The 14,877-nt window shown below is 39.1% G+C and overlaps 1 protein-coding gene across 50 annotated transcripts in view; it reads right to left on the bottom strand.

The window, feature by feature from the left end:
- SUN1 (Sad1 and UNC84 domain containing 1) overlaps window positions 1-14,877 on the bottom strand; it is a 65,441-nt gene that overhangs the window by 5,784 nt on the left and 44,780 nt on the right. For 28 of the 50 annotated variants that reach the window (XM_065560035.1, XM_065560025.1, XM_065560032.1 and 25 more), the window contains 6 exons: window positions 13,564-13,650; window positions 11,500-11,543; window positions 9,586-9,724; window positions 7,143-7,397; window positions 2,021-2,105; window positions 1,252-1,367 (listed from right to left, as the gene is read on the bottom strand). In XM_065560035.1, the coding sequence (XP_065416107.1) occupies window positions 1,252-1,367; window positions 2,021-2,105; window positions 7,143-7,397; window positions 9,586-9,724; window positions 11,500-11,543; window positions 13,564-13,650 (726 nt within the window). Of the gene's footprint in view, window positions 1-1,251; window positions 1,368-2,020; window positions 2,106-7,142; window positions 7,398-9,585; window positions 9,725-11,499; window positions 11,562-13,563; window positions 13,651-14,877 lie in introns of all 50 variants that reach the window. The other 22 variants (XM_065560000.1, XM_065560024.1, XM_065560020.1 and 19 more) reach the window with 1 other exon arrangement.

Here is a 14,877-nt window from a genome sequence, read left to right as displayed (position 1 = left end):
CACATCCACTAGGCCAGAAAACCTGTAGAAGAAAGAAATTAGGTTGGTTTGGTGTGATTGGTTCTTGACAAATCCATGCTAACTATTCCTTATAATCCTATTATCCTCTAGGTGCTTATAAATTGATTGTTTAGTAATTTGTTCCAGTATCTTTCTAGTTTTGAAGTTAGGCTGACTGATCTATAATTCCTAGGGTTCTCTTTGTTATCTTTTTTAAAGTCAGGTGCTATGTTTGCCCTTCTCCAGACTTCTGGGACCTCACCCGTCCTCTATGAGTTCTCCAAGATAACGAACAACAGTTTAAAGACTACCTAAGGAACTAGCTAAAGCAATCTAGCATGAATTTTTGAGTTGAGGTGCTTACTTGAATACATCTAACTTAAATATTCTTTAACCTGTTCTTTCCCTATTTTGGTCTGCATTCCTTTCCCCTTGTTAATACTGTGGTAAGTATCTGGTCACCTTTGACTTTTTTGTGAAGACAAACAAAATAGGTATTAAACACCTCAACCTTCTTGATGTTATCAGTTATTAGCTCTTTCCTCACTAAGTAGAGGATCTACACTTTTAGTCTTTCTACTGCTCCTAATGTATTTAAAAAACACCTCTTCTTATTGCCTTATGTCCCTTATTAGGTGTAACTAAATTTTGTGCCTTACCCTTTCTGACTTTGTCCCCACTATTCTTTTGTACTCCTCCCTAGCAGTTGGGGTTCTACATAAAAGTTAGAGCCAATATTGTCACAAGTGATTAGTGATCTTTGGTGCTGAAATTGATTCTTCCTAAAGAGGCGTAAATTTCATAGGATGTGTGCCCAGAAAATTTCTGAAAACCAGGCCTCCCTTCAGATGTTTTAAGCTAGACAACCAAAAAACGGAGGTGTCCAAAACCACTAAAGACAGGCGTTGGCCTGTGCTTATTTCTCTCATTTATAGGGTGAATTCTCCTGGGGCTGGTCCTCTGGACAAGGCCTATGCACCACTTTAGTCATATTTAAATCTTCCAAATAGGGCTTAAGTATGATTTAAATGGTGACTAGGCCTTGTGTAGGCTCTCTGCACTGGGCTCTATTCTCAGAAAAAATGAAGTTCCAGGTGCATCTTCCATGTCAAGAAAAATTCTGGTATCCAATGTTTCTTGACAGTGTAGCTTTAAAACACAACTTTCATAGCACAATGGGGTCCTGGTCCATGACTTGGTGCTACAGAAATACAAACAACAGGATTTTAGATATATTCTACTTTTAATTACCTGGATTACCACTCTGGGAGACTGAGAGAAATACCACAAAGGAATTCCAAAGAGACTAATTAGAGCTGTTTTGGTCTCGTAGGTCTCAGAACAGCGAGTACTCAGAATGCTGCCACCTCCAAAAGAAAAGTCAGGTTAAAACACAAATAATGAACTGTTTCATTTTTCATCAAGTAACTAGTCTTGCTTTCAGTAAAATATTTTTCCAAATTGAACATGCCAATGATTTTTTTCAAACAAGTATTCAAATCCTGTCAAATTCTAGTAACTTTCCTTTAAGCACTGTTATTTTAATGCAAGCGTACCCCTCTTTTCAAATAGTAGCATATTTCTCAGAAAATAAGTACTATTTTCAGTTTGAAATGAAAATGTATTTTTGAAAAAGAAGTTTAAAAAACTGAACAGGTATGTACTCTCTCAGTAAGTTCATGTTCATAATATGTATACCATACAAAATAGCTATTGTCACTCAATTATCCCTCAGTATTTTCTTTTAAAGTTTCTTCAAACTTGTGCCATACTGTCTTACTTCAAGTATATCAGTATGTTTCCACAGTGCAACCAGGAGTTCAGAGTTAAGTTTGTATGGATTTTTATGGTGTAAACTATTAACATATAAACATTCAACTCAACAAAATACAATATATAGTATTCCTATTGTTTGTCAAGCATTGGACACAATTCTTGTTTTACTGTAAAAATTGACAACTCAGATTACATTGCTGCAAATAGTAGACTGATCTATTTACAGCTTTTCTGCTATATTTACCTCCAGATTCTAAAGCAAAGTCCACCATACCCGTCTTGTCTTGAGAATAAAGTTTCAATGCATTATTTACAATAATGCGTGCTTGCTACAGATATAAGGGAAGAGAGACAGTATGGAAAAAGAAAACATGTTTGGTATTAGATATACATGCATTCAACAGTCTTTATTAACTAAGATAGCATAAACATTTTAAATAAAATTGTACTATATCACAATCTTTGGAATCAATATCTTTAAGATACATTAGCCAATTTTTGATGAGTGGTAATCAGACTACAATTATGACACTAGGTTACTCTGAATGGCGTTTCTGTAAGTCTCACTCTTCTCTCCATTAGGTTATATATATATTTTTCTTTATACTTTGGATATTCCTCAGCTTCCAAGATAGCATAGTTTGGCAGACTTTACAGATCATAAAGGGTAATGGAATTTACTTTGTTTCTTTATTGCATCCAATGTGGCTACTTGTTTTAGGACAGGAATAATAGGGTTTCTAAGTAACAAGACTAGAAAGTCTATTGTAACTACCTAATTAACAATCCACCAGAGGAAACTGCTGACTGAAGCATAAGACCACGTCTACACTACAAATTCTGGTTGATACAAATTACATCAGCATACAGCTGCCAATATTAGTACACTGCTCGTGCATACCTGGCTGCTTGTATCTGCGCTGCATGTACTCAGGAGTGCTTGCGTCAAAGCAGAGTGCAGTACACCACAGGTAGGCATCCCAGTGTGCCACAAACACTGCCACATGGCTAAAATCTTTTGGGGAAATTTTCGCAATGTGTTGTGGAGTAGAAATGAATGATGCAGGGACCTCTGGGAGCGAGAGGTCAAGTTCCTGCATGCAACTTTCTCCACCCCATAATGCCATCCATATCCCGTAATCTTCATGCTTTTTTTTTTTTTTTTTTTTTTAAGAATTCCACAAACCCACACAGCCCTTTTCCGCATCTGCCATCTGTGACAAAAGCATAGAGCTCATGCAGCTCTTCACTGTCCTTATGCATGTTGCAAAGACAGGATGCAAGATCTTCTGGTATCTGCAGACTCTGAGAAAGAACTGCAATACTTGGGGACATGACGATTTCTTCATAGTGAAAACCAATTCAAGGCTGTTTGTGGTGTTCACGGAGAAGCTGCAGAAAGTGGAGCGCCCCTTCTGGGCCTGAGAAACTAGCATTGACTGGTGAGATAGCATTGCAATGCAGGTTTAGGACGAGATGCAGTAGCTGCAGAACTTTCAAATGTAAAAGGTCACATACGCAGATCTGTGCGCCAACCCTGTCCCAGCCCTCCAGCGCAGGGACACCAGAATAAGAGCTGCACTGACAGTTTGCCATTCACTTCTAATCACACTTGGAAGCTTTCAATGCTTGATTACTACTGGTCAGTGGGAAATCATTTTGGAGTTAGAAAATCCACATTGGGGGCCGTTAATAGTGTCCAGCTATGCAGGACTGACTCTCAGCAATGTACAAGACACAGTGGATGGATTTGAAGCAGTAGGGTTCCCAAAACTGCAGTGGGGCAATAGTTGGCATGCATATCCCTATTTTGGGACCAGCCCACCTTGCCACATAGAGTACATCCATAGGAAAGGCTTACAAAGGATGCATCCGAAGAAGTGAGGTTTTTAACCCACGAAAGCTTATGCCCAAATAAATCTGTTAGTCTTTAAGGTGCCACCAGACTCCTTGTTGTTTTTGTAGATACAGACTAACACGGCTAGCCCCTGATACAGGACGGTTCAGAAAGCTGAAAACAGCCACCTTGACAGCACAGAGGAAAGATTTAACTACCAGCTCAGTACTTAGAGAAGGACAGTTGAATGTGCTTTGGTAGACTGAAGGAACATTGGTGTGTTTACTTCCAATTCTAAATTTCAGCAAAAAAAATCCCGATGGTTATAGTTGCTTGCTGTGCCTCAGAGATATTATACGAGGCACAAGGGAAAAGTTGCTGCCAGGGTGGAGGTGGAGTGGCTGTCTGCTGAGTTTGAACAGCAAGACTTAATATGAAACTATGCAGCTGTAAAAAGCTTTGAAAGAGCACTTTAATGGTCAGCCACATTAATGCATTGTGTTGAACTGTGCTGAGCCCCCAAACCAGTAGGGCCAGGGGTACATTTATAAATATTACACTGTCTTTTAGTGAACCTATGAATTACATGCCGCTTGCTGTATATTTACACATACGACTAAGTGTTTTGTTGAACCTATGAGTTCTGCGATGCCATAAACTTACAAGTACTGAGTGCTTGAGTACCACTATGCATTCTGTAGTGGGAGTGGTGAACTGAATTTATTTTTAAAAATATATAGAGAGAAATTTATTGAGTGACAGTGCAAAATAACCAATGTGCATATAACCAAGGACCAATACAATAGAAACTTCTTACATATATTAACGAAACAGAATTTTAAAATTAGAAAGGCAGCAAACATTTCTGTCCATTTCAGTGCACAGGTGTAGTCTATTCTGGCTACACATAAAGCAACTATGGCTCTCACAGGACAGTGTATGTGAAGCTGTAGTTTTCCTTACTATCCACCAGCATGGAGCGGTAGGGATAGGGCCCAGGATGCCAGGTGGAATGTTGGGGCACATGGGAAGCTGCCACCATGGAGTTCTCCAGGGACTGCAAAGGGTGAGGAGTTGGTGATTACTGGACTTGTAGGTCAACCAGAGTCTGCAGTATTTGTTTGCGCTGCCTGAGAAGCTCGCTCCTTTTCCTGCTGGGATTCCTGGGTCTTTCTCCATTTTCTCCTGTCCTCTCTGTCCCTCTCCATGCCGTCTGCTACGTTGGCCACACAGGCCTTTTGTTTGCAGTCTCTGATTCATCACTGGCTTGCAGGATCTCAATGGCCCTCTTCTTTCTTCTCCTCAGGGTTCCAGTGGTGTGGAGGAGACCACAATGGCAGCAGCTACAGATGAAACACAGATATGTATCATTGGATTTACAGTTGTAACAGAAAGGGAAAGATACAAGTTTCAAAATCCCCTGCCTTCATTCCCATACATTTTTTTTTAAGAGATGCTTATGGACACTTTAGCTTTGGAGTACCTCCGCACAGCACAGCTCTCCAGTCTCAGCCATGGTGCGTATGGCTCAGCAGGGGCAAAGAAGGGATGTGGGGGAGGCAGGCACTACGATTTTTGGTTGCAAGGAACAAAATTTCAATCCCTTTCTCCATGAATACGAATATAGGACAACAGTGCTAAAGATTGGCACTATTTTCAACAGGCGGTGGTGATTTTAGATTATCTCACTTCTGAGAGTAACAAAGGCAGAGAGAGCACAGCTGCTGCTGGCATCCCAAAGCCACCTGGGTTCATATGCCACTAGCCTGTTTACTGCAACTGTGCCAGCAGAACTCCTTACGGAGGTGTGTGGGTAAGTGTCCCGCCATGCAGGAATAAAATTAAAAAAAAAAAAAAAAAAAAAAGTCAGCCACCCCTAGAAACCTTTGGGGGATAACTGCAGAGTATATCCATGTAAGTGTCATCGAGATCTCTCAGGAGGATACAAGGGACACCTCTATGTACACAAACTGCTCGCTCTCTCCTCCCACCCGCACCTAACCAAACAGGGGAATGAAATGCAGATACCAACTCTACCTCTGTTTGTTGTACTGCTACCTCTTCTCATAAGAGTCAAAACAATGAAAATAATAGATGCCTATGCCTTGTTTACTTGGGGATGGGCTGGTCTCCATCTTTAAGTTTAAACACCGTAAGGGGAAATGCATGCACACACTTACTCAAGGTTCCTTTCCCTTCACCAGGTTCATCCATGCTTGGCTGATGGGACTGGCCAGACTGAAGTGGAGTCTCGAACAGGTCCTGGCTCATGGCATAGCTGGACCCCCATCCTGCCATGTCTCCCGACTTCTCCTCATTGTTCAGACTGGGTCTCTGTCTCAGGCTCCTCCGAGGTATCTATGGTGGTCTGCGAGGTGCTGGTGGGAACTCTGCCAAGCATGGCATGCAGCTTGTTGTAAAAGTAGGCCTGTGGCTCAGCACCAGATCAAATGTTGGCCTTCCTGGTCTTGTTGTATGCCTGCTGCAGTTCTTTCACTTCCATGTGGCACTGCTGCTGATCTCTGTCATACGCCATTGCCTGCATCCCCCATGCAATTTTTTCACATTTCTGTGGCTGGTCCATAGCTGCGTTTGAACAGCCTCTTCTCCCCACAGGCCCAGGAGATCGAATACCTCTTGTCTACTCCTGACATGAGCATGTCTAGTGCGCGGAGCTGACACAGTTGTTAGGGCAGTTACACACAACAAGGGAGAACTGCTAGATGTGCTTGCCAAGCTGGGCAATCAGGAAAAGGCATTTCAAAAATAAAGTGGGGTATTGTAAGTGGGAAGGTAGATTCCAGTCTCTGTAACCCCTGGGCACTGGAGTTCACTGTGGGTCCAAGGCAGTCACTATTAGGCATTGTGGGACAGCTACTGGAGTACTGTCAGGATTGACATATCACGCAGCGTCTACACTCACACTGCATCTATCTCAGTAGGTCAACTGTGGCTCAATGCCATTCATGGAGGTGGATTTATGGCGTCACTTTAACAGGGCATTTATGTCATCTGGAGACAAATTTGAGTATAGACATGTGCAAATTGGTTGATGCAAAGTGACTTGCATCACCCTAATTTTGTAGTGTAGACCAGGCCTAAGTTGTATCACTACAAAAAAAAAAATATATATATATATATATATATATATATATATAGATGGATGGATGGATGGATGTTATTTTGGGGCAACACATGCACCCAAATAGTGCTGTCCACAATCAATAAATAAGAGGTTATATCTTAACTCCTTCTGAAACAGTGGAAAACCAAAGTGAAATCTTTGACAGCTCTTTAGGTATTATATGAAGCACAATTTCAATGCATTTTAGATGATTTTTCTTAACTGCCATTAAATTTCTAATCTCCCTCAAACTTCCTATTTGAAACAATTTTCATTACCTTGTTATATTTAGACATGACAAACTATGTACTGCAATAAAATCCTTTAAAAACAACTTTTACCCTACTTAACAATAGCTATAAAGTTCTGAGCCAAATTTTTCAACATTTATTTTAGAATACTTACCGCTTCTGTGATGCCAGAAATCACTGCATTATTTACTGCACTTGTTACTACTTCAGAGGTTAGCTTTTGGTTTGTAACAGACATGTGGAGAGTAATATTCTTGAGGATTTGAAGCTCTAGATCTCGTAACAAAACCTGCAGATCGCTCTTGCTCACAAATTTAGATGTTAGCCATTGGAGTAGTGATTCAGAAAAGTCTTCTTGTTGGTCACCAAAAAACATAAGTTTGACAGATTCTTTGACCTGGGCATCTACCTAGTAAAATCCATCAATAGGTAACAGTTACTATTTGGATACTCTTTCAAAAATAATTTAATCCTCAAATCATTTGAAGTAATAAAATGAACAGTTGTGTAACCGGTATGCTTAAAATCCTTAAATTTTTCAGAGCTGCAAATAAATGTAACTTTCATGTATCTTCATCTTTGTAAAGCACTTCAGTAAAAACTCCTCCATTGGCATAGCATGCCTTCGGGGAGTATGTGGGAGAGGAATCTTGTAACACAGGACATGAACTCTGGAACAACTGGTGGGGTGGGGACAGAAGAACCTAAAAGAGTCTAATACACACCCTGACTTACCAAACTACTGCCAAAAAGTTATTAGTTATGTTAAACTTTTCTGGTTCTATCAATTTCAGTTTCTTATGTGTGCCTCACCATTATTCAGTACTGGAAGCACATATGACATGGTGGTCTCAGTTAAGATTAAGTTGACAAAAGAATACTTCAAAACATCACTACATTTGTCACCTTATTTTAATCCCAACAAGTAGATTGAGTTACTGAGGACCTCAAGAAACTATTCAGAGGCTGTGTAAATACGTAGCCAGATATGAAAGGTGTTCCTTTTCACAAAAGAAGTCAGCAGACAAATTAAGCTACACACAGCATGGCCTATCAAAATTACCTAAAATGACAAACAACAAAAAGAATATACTAAACCCCTTTTCTACATGCAGAACCATAAATGAGATCAAACAGGTATGAGAGAATACTGCCACCTAATCAGTCCTCTCTACTCCACAAATATTATCATCTTCCTGTACTCCCACTGAAAACACCACCACCACTACCCCCACACCCCTCTGGAATTACAGTGTAAAATACAAATGTAAAAAGGTCCTTAATCTGAACAAATAGATTAATAGTTTAGTAAATGGTCTGAAGACTGAAGTAAAAATATCGAGAACAAAAAAACCCTGTAACACTGAATTAGACAAACTAAATATGGAAGTCTGTGAATAAAGAATTCCCATCTTCCCTTTTAAAATCATAAGTAGAGACAGTCAGGCTAAGTTACCACAAGCAACTATTTCAAGAACTGTGCATTAAACCATGAGACAAGTTATGTATTGTAGGTTGTATTTTGTTGCTAAAGCTGTTTGATCATCTTGAGAGAAAAAACTCTACACATCTATATGAAATCCAGATTGCTCAACAACTCAAAAAGCTAAGGAGATCCAAATTGGTCACTTGATCTGGCAGTGAAATAAATGTCTTACAAATTGCTAGCAAACTATGTGCAATTTACATCTTCAGGGCTCAGACACACTTTATAATCTTTTATGCTGGCCACTAGGATTCCTTAAAGGAGGCACCATGAAGGCCAACGAAAAAAAAGTGCTAAGTGCATGCAGCCAAGCTGAAAATGTTTTTTCTCAAATGCAGGGTTTGACTTCAACAATAGTATATATGAAAATTGATGAATATTTCACAGGTATGGATTCACAGCTGCATTAACTACATATTCTTCAATTTCATCTCTCATAGGTAGCCAGATGAGTTTTTAACACTTCCAATTTATATCAATTATTTTGAGCTGAACTACACTGTCAATGGACTAGGAGCCTAGATTCTGATGTGGGAGGTCATGTGCTTGAGAGCGACTAAATGAGTAAGTATTTAATGGCCTTTTAATAACTATGGAATAGACATCACAAACCCACATTACCCCCCCTTATGTCAGTTCTCTCATGCTGTTCCAATTTACAATTACAGATTTAATGCTGCAAATGAAGAAAGAGGTGCTATATTTGTACATTACTTAAACCAATTCAGTTGAACTACAGCTTTACAACCATATTTTATTGCATTTCTATATTTGTACAAATTAGCTGGACACAGATAAACATATGCCAATTACTACACTAGAGTATATACTATGAACAAAACCAGTGTAATGGATTTACTCTCTGTGCTGTTAGTTCCATTTAAGACTTATACATAACAAAAGATAAACCTAAGTGTCTAGTAAGATTAGTATTTGCTTCTTCAACAATCAGCATTACTGTTAAAATTAGCATACTGTTGTCTTTTGAAAGTATTTGTTTCAGTGTAATCAAACAAATGTGAGTGGAGTGTATTTCCTGTGGAGACTCCACTGAAAATTGCATAAGTGGACAAAGGCAAGAGTTTTATAGTGAGGCAACTGTAGAACTTACCTTTTCATGACTTGTATCTCCTTTCTCACAGCAGGTCTTCAAGCCTTGCGGAGTTAACAGTTCTGACTTCATGTGAGCCAATTCTAGTTCTAATTGTTTAACCTTGGATAAAAGGTGCTGGTTTTGCTCATCACTTCCACTGGTAAACCCGAAAAGTCATAATTTAAGAGCAAGAGGTCAGAACAAATCAAAATTAAATCAAATATTTGATAGAATAAGACATTTGTCTAATACAGAGAGTGAACAACTTCACGGTAAAACCAAAAATAGACTTCGTGACCCTACTAATGCATGATCTTTCAAATTAATATTATTTATTTAAAGATAGTCATATTAAATATCTGTTTTAAATTAATATATTCTAAAGTGTCGATCCAATCTAGAATTAAGTATCTATGGGATTTTACTTAGTTGGTAATGCAATATTAGGACATAGGTAGGTTTGTGGGATTCTGTAAGGTTTCTATAGAACCAGAGTTGATGTCTTTTTACATGAATTTGCCATACTAGTTTAATGGAGCATACAGTATTTTAAACTAGTTAATGGAGATCAAACTCAGGGTTTAAATTATAGCATGGCTAAGTGAGGCCTCCAAGAATTATTTCAAAACAATACAAATGTGACAAAACTAGGTCAATGGGGGGAGAGATAGCTCAGTGGTTTGAGCATTGGTCTGCTAAACCCAGGGTTGAGAGTTCAATCCTTGAGGGCGCCATTTAGGGATCTGGGGCAAAATCAATACTTGGTCCTGCTAGTGAAGGCAGGGGGCTAGACTCGATAATAAGGGAAACTAGATCAACTTTATCATTCTAAAACTATTTTATTAGTTGAATTCTTATTTAAAATGATGTGTACTCAGTTCTAGCATACCATTTCTTTTCAAAATAGTTGTGTCTTGGAGAAAAATGCTGCTCTGTCCTAGTAGCATGTGATCCAAAAATAGAAATTAAGATGATTGACAAACAATGTAGATGAAATTGAGAAGGTACACAAATTGAATTTCCATGAGTCCCTTGGAATCAGAACTGGTCTCTTAACACATTTTATTTAAGTATACTGTTTACCACTTAGTAAGTGGTCTCTGAGAAAATTCCAAAAATCCTCACTCTTGGGAGCTGTCAGGAATTTTTTGTTAAGATGTTTGTCGAAAAATGCCAGTTACACAAAACCGAAGCTTTTTGTGGAAACGTGTTAATTTTGACAAAATTTTTGTCAGGAAAAACTTCTCAGATCTAGGATGGAAATTCTAGCCAAAAAACAAGAGACACCCACCCCACATTAATCAGTACCCCAGTGGTTTTGGCACTCATCTAGGATGTTGGATCCTCAGCTTCAAGTTCTTATTCTTCCTGATTCAGAACAGGAACTTGTATATGGGTTTCCCACATCACAGGTTAGTGTCCAAACCACCGCTTTACAGTCAGTCTCTCTTTGCCTCAATATTATTCATACAGAGTGGAAAAGCGCCAACAGAGGAGATTTTGGTCAGGGTCTCTTTTTTCTAAAGGCCTAGGTTTCATCCCAATGCAGAATGAAGCTGAATGCCAAAACCTCGGACTTTTTCTGCCAAATACAATTCTTTTTTTCTGGCGACCCACTTAGAGTGGTAGTGAATTTATGCTCGTACTGTTCTAGAGAAATAAGGTGCTTAAATAATGGTCAGATATTGGGGGTAGGATATGGGACTGTTCAGAGATGGTCTTCTTGCACTGATGTCTAGAATCTCCACCAACCTATTATAAAAAGGTAACACATGCTGACAAACACTTCAACAAAACTTTAAAAACCACTCAACTGACATACAACAGGCATTAGGAAAGGATAGTTACCATTGTAGTTCAGTGAACGATTCCTACCACCAATTAGTATCAGGATTCAAAATGCAACATATTAGACATAGACAGTAGTCATACCTCACTGTTCTTGTTTGGGTTAGTTCAAGTTCCTTCTGGATGTCCTGATAGACATGAAAAATCTGTTTTAAGAAGTGCATTCTTTAACTTCAAGATTGCAAATAAGGATAATTGCCACATGAAGAGGACATGCTTGGGCAGCACCCATATAAGATTACGTTCCTAAATAATTTAGTTTAATGTTTCTGTACATGCATTTGTATAAACCATACTATGCCAAATTACCCACTCTATTGATCAGAATCTGATGAAGAGTGATATGTAGCTTTAAATAAAAATAATAATAATAAAAAAACCCAACATCCCACCAAAAACAGACAGCTAGTAGAGATCAACAGGACTATTGAAAATGCAGTAGCCCAGTTCATTGGCACAATCTGCCATGCAAGAGGTCAGAGATAGGTTCCTGGGTTTGGATCTCTAGTTGACAGGGGCCTAAATGTTTTCTTCCTTGTATGAGGGAATGGGAGTACAAGTCACCAGGTACTACTCTGCAGAGATCCCACATAGCTTATCTAAGATGTTGGGCTCTCCTTTGTTACAGGACAGTTACCACAAAGTGTGGCTTTGGAAGGGGAAGGGTGTAAATGAGGTGAAAGATCTCCAGAGCTATCTGCTCCCATCCCTGTACAGCATTCCAAGGGAGATCTACATTTAGGGAAACCAGTACTGATCCTAGGTATGAAACGTTCAGGAACATGCAAGAGAGATCTCAGAACTCTGGTTCATACAGCACAGAAAACAAAGCACCAGACACTGGGACCTCAAACAGGTTTTTGCACTAGTCCAGGCTGTGCCAATACAAAGAGACCTGTACTTATAAGTAAGGCTAAGATTAGGTGTCAGAAGTCATGGAATCTGTGACATTGTCCACTTCAGCCTTGGAGCGGCAGGGCTGGAGCTCCCAGGCTCCATGGGAGGAGGGAGCTGGAGAGACCCTGGAGCCACAGCAGCAGTGGGTGCTGGACCCTCCTCCGTCCCCATTTTGTCACAGTTGTTTTTAGTAAAAGTCAGGGACAGGTCATGGGCTTCCATGAATTTTTGTTTATTGCCCGTAACCAGTTTGTGACTTTTACAAAAAATAACTGACAAAAATCTTAGCTTTACCTATAAGGAAATTTGTTGTATTGAGCCAGAGACTTGTTTTTCATGTGAAAAATAAAAGTCTTCACAAAATGTAAACAAAATTCAATAACATTAGCTTTTATTTAAGCATTTGTCTGCAGTTGTGGAAGTTAAATGTATTATGCTAATGAAAGAATTAGGCTAGGTCTTCACAGCACAGTTAGCTTGGGTTATAACTCAAGTGTTACCCCTAACAACTCCTGTCCACATACAAAAATCTTTAATTTGAGTTAAATAGTGCTTTAAGCAAGCTAGCTGGCCTGTTGGGAGTGGGTTGACGTTTGAGCGATGCTGATGCTCAAGCCAGTAACACAGTGGGAATGCAACCATCTTAAATTACAACAACTCCTCAGCAGTTAATCCAATCACTCTGCTAATCCAGTCATTCTGTGCTGATAATCAAATCACCCGGTGTAATTCCAGAGGGTTTTTCCTGGAGAGAGGTTGCCCTCACTGGAGTGTACTCAAGCTAACTACTGCAGCGAAGACAAGCTCCTTAGAGTGGTGCTGACCATTCAAGTTTCATTTTCCAGGGCAAGTGAAAGGCAGTAGGACTAAACAGTTTTTCTTGTAAACCTGCTTCATTAACGTGAATACCAGTTTTAAAAATCTGAATTCAGTTATTTAAGAGGGTTTTTTTTTTAAAATGTTTTTACGTTGACAGTCGCTTCAGATGTGCAAATACGAAACATCTTCAGCTTCCTGCACCTGCAGACAGAAACTTGTCTTGTCTTCAGCCTCTCCAAAACAAGAAGAGGCAATTTTAAAGAACGTTTGGGAAGTGCAAACAAACTAGATAACTGTAGTGGAGCAAGATAGATGTTGGGAAAAGTTTACTAAGCAACATTTCTATAGTTGACTGAAGTTTACTCCATTTATTTTGTAAAGAGGCTACGCTTTGGACTCACTATATGTAGGAAGGAAAGAGCCTTTCAGTACCTCAGATTTTGCAGAAAGTTTTCCAATGAGGCCTTCCAGTGTCAAAATGCGCAATTCATGTTCTTGGTGTAAAGCCAGAAGATCAGTCTTAAAAACAGGAAAAAATGTTTTACTTATTGAGAACAAAATAGTCAAATTGCTCTTAATATTTTCAGTAAAATCATTACTTTCATGTTGTGATCATGCCAGATACTTTGTGCATAAAAAACAAAGATTAAATATTTTTGAAAAATGCTTAAATCATTTAAGTCCAATTGATTTTCGATGTCAAGCCATGCTACATTAGACTAGTTCTGTGAGATCAAGAACACAAGAAGGGGGCAGGCAGTACTGCTGACAAAACTACACGACATTACTGCTTGCCAGTTGGTGGGGCAATATCAGCAGAAATCTTGAGTTACATATGCTAGCATCAAAGCTAGAGCCTAATACCAAATTGGGCAGCCAATTAATTAAAGGGAATATGGGCTAGTAAAAGCACTTTTTGTGGAAAAACACAGTTTGTCAGATTAAGATTTGAACTCTTATATAGAATATTACTTAGTAGCCTATCCAACTTGTTTCCTGTAATGTTTCTGGTTTTGTACTGAAAGATATCTGTGACATGAAACGTTAGATGAGATTTTTCTAAAGATTTAGGACAGTGATTCTCAACCAGCTGGCCACTTGCAGCCCAATCAGCACACAGCTGCGACCCACGTGACAGCCTCACAGCCATACAGGTTTTTTGAGAGAATGTGGCCCACATAATACAGAGAGCATATGCGGTTCACAATGGTAAATGGGTTGAGAACCACCAATTTAGGAGCTCAAATCCCACTGAAAGTCAATTAAATTAATGCTCCTAAATGACTTGGGCATTATAGGAAATTCAATCCATCACCTTCTAATGTTAGCAGCGGGTCAGAGTGGAAGACTGAGTTGAAGGAAAGAAGTTTATTAGTAGTAGGCTATTATAAATACTGTGTATAAACCTTTTGATGCTAGGGACATTTATATTCAGAATGAAAAGTACAAAACGTGTTTACAAATACAGCCTACTCTAAGCATTTGACTTTTCATAAGTGACAAACTCTTTCATACAATTGTGGCCTTCTTTCTTATTTCCGGTGCCATAATTTTACACTTATGTTAGGATTATTATTTTTGTTACAAAAGTTAGGCAGTGCAAGTTAAACAGAGCTCTGTCTCTTCCCCCTTCCTCACATCCTAAAGACATCCAGCGTCTGTTTTAGTGCCTCTTGCCTAAAGACCAAGATTCAGGAGTGGCTGAAATCCTTAGCTCTGGTACATGGCAGGTCATCATGTTGGACT

The sequence above is a fragment of the Chrysemys picta genome, chromosome 10 (assembly GCF_011386835.1).
Source record: "Chrysemys picta bellii isolate R12L10 chromosome 10, ASM1138683v2, whole genome shotgun sequence".
NCBI lineage: Eukaryota > Metazoa > Chordata > Testudines > Emydidae > Chrysemys > Chrysemys picta.
Note: the sequence above shows the minus strand (reverse complement) of the source record. Positions and strands in the feature narration are given on the sequence as shown.